We start from the raw sequence: 5,088 nt of genomic DNA on the forward strand, positions 1-5,088 counted from the left end.
CAAAAAGAGCTGCGTCATACCTCCCTGTAGTGTAATAAAAAATAAAAAATGCAGCCCTGCATACCTCCGGCTATGTAATTTGCGGTCTTCAGAAACGTCCACGGAACTACGTTTTCAGAATGAGCCTGGGTTGGTTTTGAACTTCATCATCTTTACACTGCCTTATCAGCACCACTACTAAAGTAACCTGGTCTACAATACGCTTACTTGAACTAAAGTTTCTTTAAGGCATTTCACTCGGTAGCCATCTATGAAATGGGGAAACATCAAATTCTCCAAAACTACTTGCCAAGCTTACGATTACATTTCATATAATAAATAACCTATAATATTAAACAACAACTGTCTCTTTCGGTTAATTTCTAAATGTTCGAATCACACAAAATCTGCAGAAACTCATGTCTAGTCCAAGCCCCTCCCCTGGAGAAGTGTCATTCTATTGCGATCGCTGATTGGCTCCTTTACAAGAAGGTGGGCTTTATTGCCATATAGCGATTGCTGATTGGATCCTGTATTAGAAGGTGGGGCTTCATTCACCATATTGACAGTTGCACTCTTTCCCACTCAAAAGTATACGAGTGACATGTCTTGTGTATTCTATAGTCTTTGCTTAAACTCTTCTGACCCAATGCTATCACTGTTTTCTCACGAGATGTCTCCTTTGTATCTTTTGTTGCTTATTCTACATTCCATGAATTCCTTCCGATGGGAAACGGTTTGACTTTCTATAGCCATTATGAGATTTGCATGCCATTGCTCAAGCCTGTCATTAAAACAGCCTGGTTTGCATTACTTTCTGTTTGTTGTCTGTAATAATGTAACAGTATGATTGATGATTAAGCAGAACAATGACGATGATTTTTATGTTATAGCAAAGAGTTTAAAAAAACGTAACTAATGATCTGTTAGACATCTGAGAGTTTCTAATTATAGTTGCAATAAAAACATTTATTATTTAATAACTTTGCAAGAACACATTGTTCATGTAGATATTCACTGATAAGTGATAAGTGTGCAAACAAGTGAAAATTAGTGATGGGCTGTTCATGAACGATTAGTTCATTTTGAACGAATTTTCAATATGACTCGGGAACTAGGAGTCCTCTCAGGGAGTGATTCGTTGATCCGCGCGTGCGCACATTTGTGAAGGTGATATCGTTCATTTCAAGTCAGAAGAAAGGCAGAAGCCAATCGTATGCGTTTAGAGCCAGAAAAAGAATTGATCTGTTCATCTCCCGAGTCCTCTATCAGGTCTGGGTCATTCGTTCATCACGGGCCAATCATATGAGTTTAGAGCCGGAAAAATAATTTAATTGAAATGTGAACTAATTATCATGGCTCCTATCTGCTCAGACTGTGTACATTGGTTAAGGCTATATGTGACTGTCTGTGTAACGTGAACAAATCACTGACATTTGAAGACATGAAGAGGTGAGCTGAGCAAAGTGACAAGAATACCTTTATATACAAAAGAGCAGGTAAATATTAAATAATTATTTTTTCCTTCTTGTAGTATTCTATTTATGACTTATTTGTCGTGTGATCGACCTTATTGTAGCAGACCTAGTTGTAGCAGTGTTTGGAAGCAATTCGTAACATTTAAATAATATTTTTGCCAAATTAACAAAATTATTTGAAAAAAGATTTGTTCATCTCGATGAATGAGACTCAAAGATCCGAGTCAGTAAAATGATCCAAACTTCCCATCACTATAGTGAAAACAACAGCGTAAAAACCTTGTCAAACATAAATACCATATACCCTAAAATATAAAACTGAGTAAAAGCAAATGAATGAATTGCTAATTTAATCGATAATATAAAATTACCTGCCAGTAGCTTTGCAGTTGTTTGTGTTCTGACTGTTGAAAAGAAAGACTGTTAGATTCAGAAGAGACACGTGTAAAAACTGATGTGGTGTAAATATGCTATGCAAAACCTTACCAAGTGCCAAAACTGAAAAGAGCACCAGCAGATGTGGTAAAAGCAGAGATAATCTCATGATGATGACGTCAGAGATAACAGCAGAATGTACGAGTCCTTTATCATTTATAAAATCCAATATTAGTTTTGGCAAAAAAACAAAAAAAAAAACAAGCACTCATTTTCTGTATTAATTAAAATACATAAATGACACATTAATTTTCTTGTTGGCTTAGTCCCTTTATTAATCCAGGGTTGCCACAGCAGAATGAACCGCCAACTTATCCAGCATGTTTTTACGCAGTAGATGCCCGTCCAGCCGCAACCTATCTCTGGGAAACATCCACACACACACACACACACATACACACACTCATACACTACGGACAATTTAGCCTACCCAATTCACCTGCACAGCATGTCTTTGGACTGTGGAGCACCCGGAAGAAACCCACGCAAACACAGGGAGAACATGCAAACTCCACACAGAAACGCCAACTGAGCCGAGGTTCGAACCAGTGACCTTCTTGCGGTTAGGCGACAGCATTAAACGGCACATATAGGACCTATATATGTTTCCTTTACAAATATTATTAAGAATATCCTATATAAAATCATTATGCTAACATGTATTCTAATCTCATATATAAAACATTTTAATGGTTGTAGGCCTAATTTACAGTAGGCTGTTTATTAAGAAATGAAAAAAAAATCTACTTAATGGAAATAATAAAATACATATTATTATTATTATTATTATTATTATTATTATTATTATTATTATTATTATTATTAAGTAGGATTTTTTAAATTTCTTAATAAAAAGCCTACTGTAAATTAGGCCTAAACCATTAAAAATATAATAATAATAATAATAATAATAATAATAATAATAATTATTATTATTATTATTATTATTATTAAGTAGGATATTGTTTATTTATTTAATTTAATTCTCTATTTTGAAAAGTCTACTTTTAGAATTTGACAAATTGTATATGCAGAAATAACCATTGCAGAAATGTAATAACCAACAGGCCTATGTCATATACAGTACCGATACATTTTTTAATAAATAACCATAAATGAATAAATTTTAATACTAGAAATTAAAACCATTAACGTATGCTAAATATATTTGTTTTCACAAGTTTTGAGACGTAACAGCTTAAATTCTGCTTTCAAATAATAGGTCACCTATAGCATTCGTCATGAGCCCCAGCTGTGTTCAAGATAGCATAAATGTTATCAAAGTGCACTACAAAGATAACGCATAGATCAATTTGAAACTGAACTGTAAAAATACTTTGAAAGCAAATTATACCTAAGAGTGATGATTTTAATGCTTTTTCTTTTTAATATTATTCCAAGTTTAAATGTTAGAATGTTCTAAATGAATAGCGCATAAGAGGGATAAATGGGAATAGAACACAGCCAGGAACTATGCTTCTAACTACAGCTCCAGAGGTGTAGTTGCAGGTGTACAAGTTTGCAAGGCAGTTTGCCAATGTTCATTGGAACGACGAATTTGGGAAACGCCACGTCAACAAACTATTGTTGTAACTCAAATTGCGACCTTGGCTAACGATGGTTTTCGGAAACGTACCCCTGAATGTCTGAAGACCTGAGGAACAGCAAATTCAGTTTGACAAAAATGACTGTAAAATCTATGTAAAACCATGGAGAAACTAATAACAAGTAACATCCAAATCTTTACATTAGAATAATTTCCAAAGAATCATGTGACACTGAAGACTGAAGTGTAATAATGCTGAAAATGTATATTTAATAATAAAAATAAAGCCCAATCATTGCTAAAATACAATATTGAAAATGTTACAATATTGAAAATGTTACTATGACCATTTATGTGAAGCTGCTTTGACACAATCTACATTGTAAAAGCGCTATACAAATAAAGCTGAATTGAATTGAATACATTATCCCACTTTTTTATTTCTTAATTTATTATATAAGGTAAAAAGCAATGTATACATATTTATGTATTTTTTATACGTGTCGCCTCAATTTATAGTACTTAAAGAAAGTTAAAAAAAATATTATTACAATTCATTCAATTAAAATATAAAATGTAGAACAGCACATATTTAATGGTATAATCATAATTACACACACATGCATTACAGAACAAATAATCTATACAATGTAGAATAAAGCTATTCTCTTACCTCAGTCTCACTACTGTGGGTTGTCAGGAAGTTTCACTGGTTTTAAATGCTCGTGTTTACGGCAGCATTCCCAACCCTAACCTATAGACACACCAACAGTGCATTTTTTGGACGTGTCCCTTATCTGAACTATTTTGTTTGATTAGAAAGAGAATTGAAAATGTGTAGTTGTGCCTATAACCTTCGTTTACATTATGTTATCATGTAACATTTAGATTTTAAGATAGTAACATCGAGCCAGCCTATTGGAGCCAGTATGACAAATGTGCTGTTTTTAGAATGATCTTCATTGACTTTCAAATTGTCAAAATACCACACTGTTTCAGGAAGAAGACCAGAACAAAAGCAGATGAGATTACTTTGACTAATTCACAAAACAGCAGTCAATGGAAACTACTAAGTTCAGATTTAACATCCATTTTGATTTGGATTGATTTGATTTGATGTATTTATTTACTAACAGAAATATCATACATAAAATACCATTAACAAAAAATAAATTTCAACATGGTTGAAAATGCAGAAGCACAAGCTTATTATTTTCCCCTCCCCTTTACCACATACATCATTCGTCTATTACTTAACCTTATTTCTTCTTTTACTTATCTCTTCATTTTACATGGTACATATTTTATACGTTTGGCTTCTTTGACATATTATATGTTTAAATCCATTTGTACCAACATAGACCAAAAAAAAAAAAAAAAATATTGCAAACAGCCATTAATTAAAATTTCATCATACCTTTCTCATTTTATAAAAAAATACCTTTCTCATTTTATCCTTTTTTAATTACCTTCATCATTATATTGCTTTAATAATATATATTTGTACACCTTTTACAACTTTTAAAATGTATTATTATCCTGATATTGTTTGAGAAACTAAACTAACTTTTAAAAGTTGTCCTTGTTTTCAACCTTCTAAAATGTTGTTCTTCTCAATCTATTTTAAATTGTATGTGGATAAATACAAAT

At 32.4% G+C, this 5,088-nt stretch overlaps 1 protein-coding gene across 1 annotated transcript in view; it reads right to left on the reverse strand.

The window, feature by feature from the left end:
- The window catches only part of si:ch211-127b16.6, a gene marked incomplete in the record, with an annotated part of 10,998 nt that extends 6,606 nt beyond the window's left edge, over positions 1-4,392 (reverse strand). Inside the window, 3 exon segments of the mRNA NM_001443439.1 lie at positions 1,830-1,861; positions 1,944-2,045; positions 4,112-4,392. Coding sequence (NP_001430368.1) covers positions 1,830-1,861; positions 1,944-2,001 — 90 coding nt within the window.
- Between the last annotated feature and the right edge of the window lie 696 nt (positions 4,393-5,088).

This window comes from Danio rerio, chromosome 12, assembly GCF_052040795.2.
Source record: "Danio rerio strain M-AB ecotype USA chromosome 12, GRCz13ab, whole genome shotgun sequence".
NCBI classification, from domain to species: domain Eukaryota; kingdom Metazoa; phylum Chordata; class Actinopteri; order Cypriniformes; family Danionidae; genus Danio; species Danio rerio.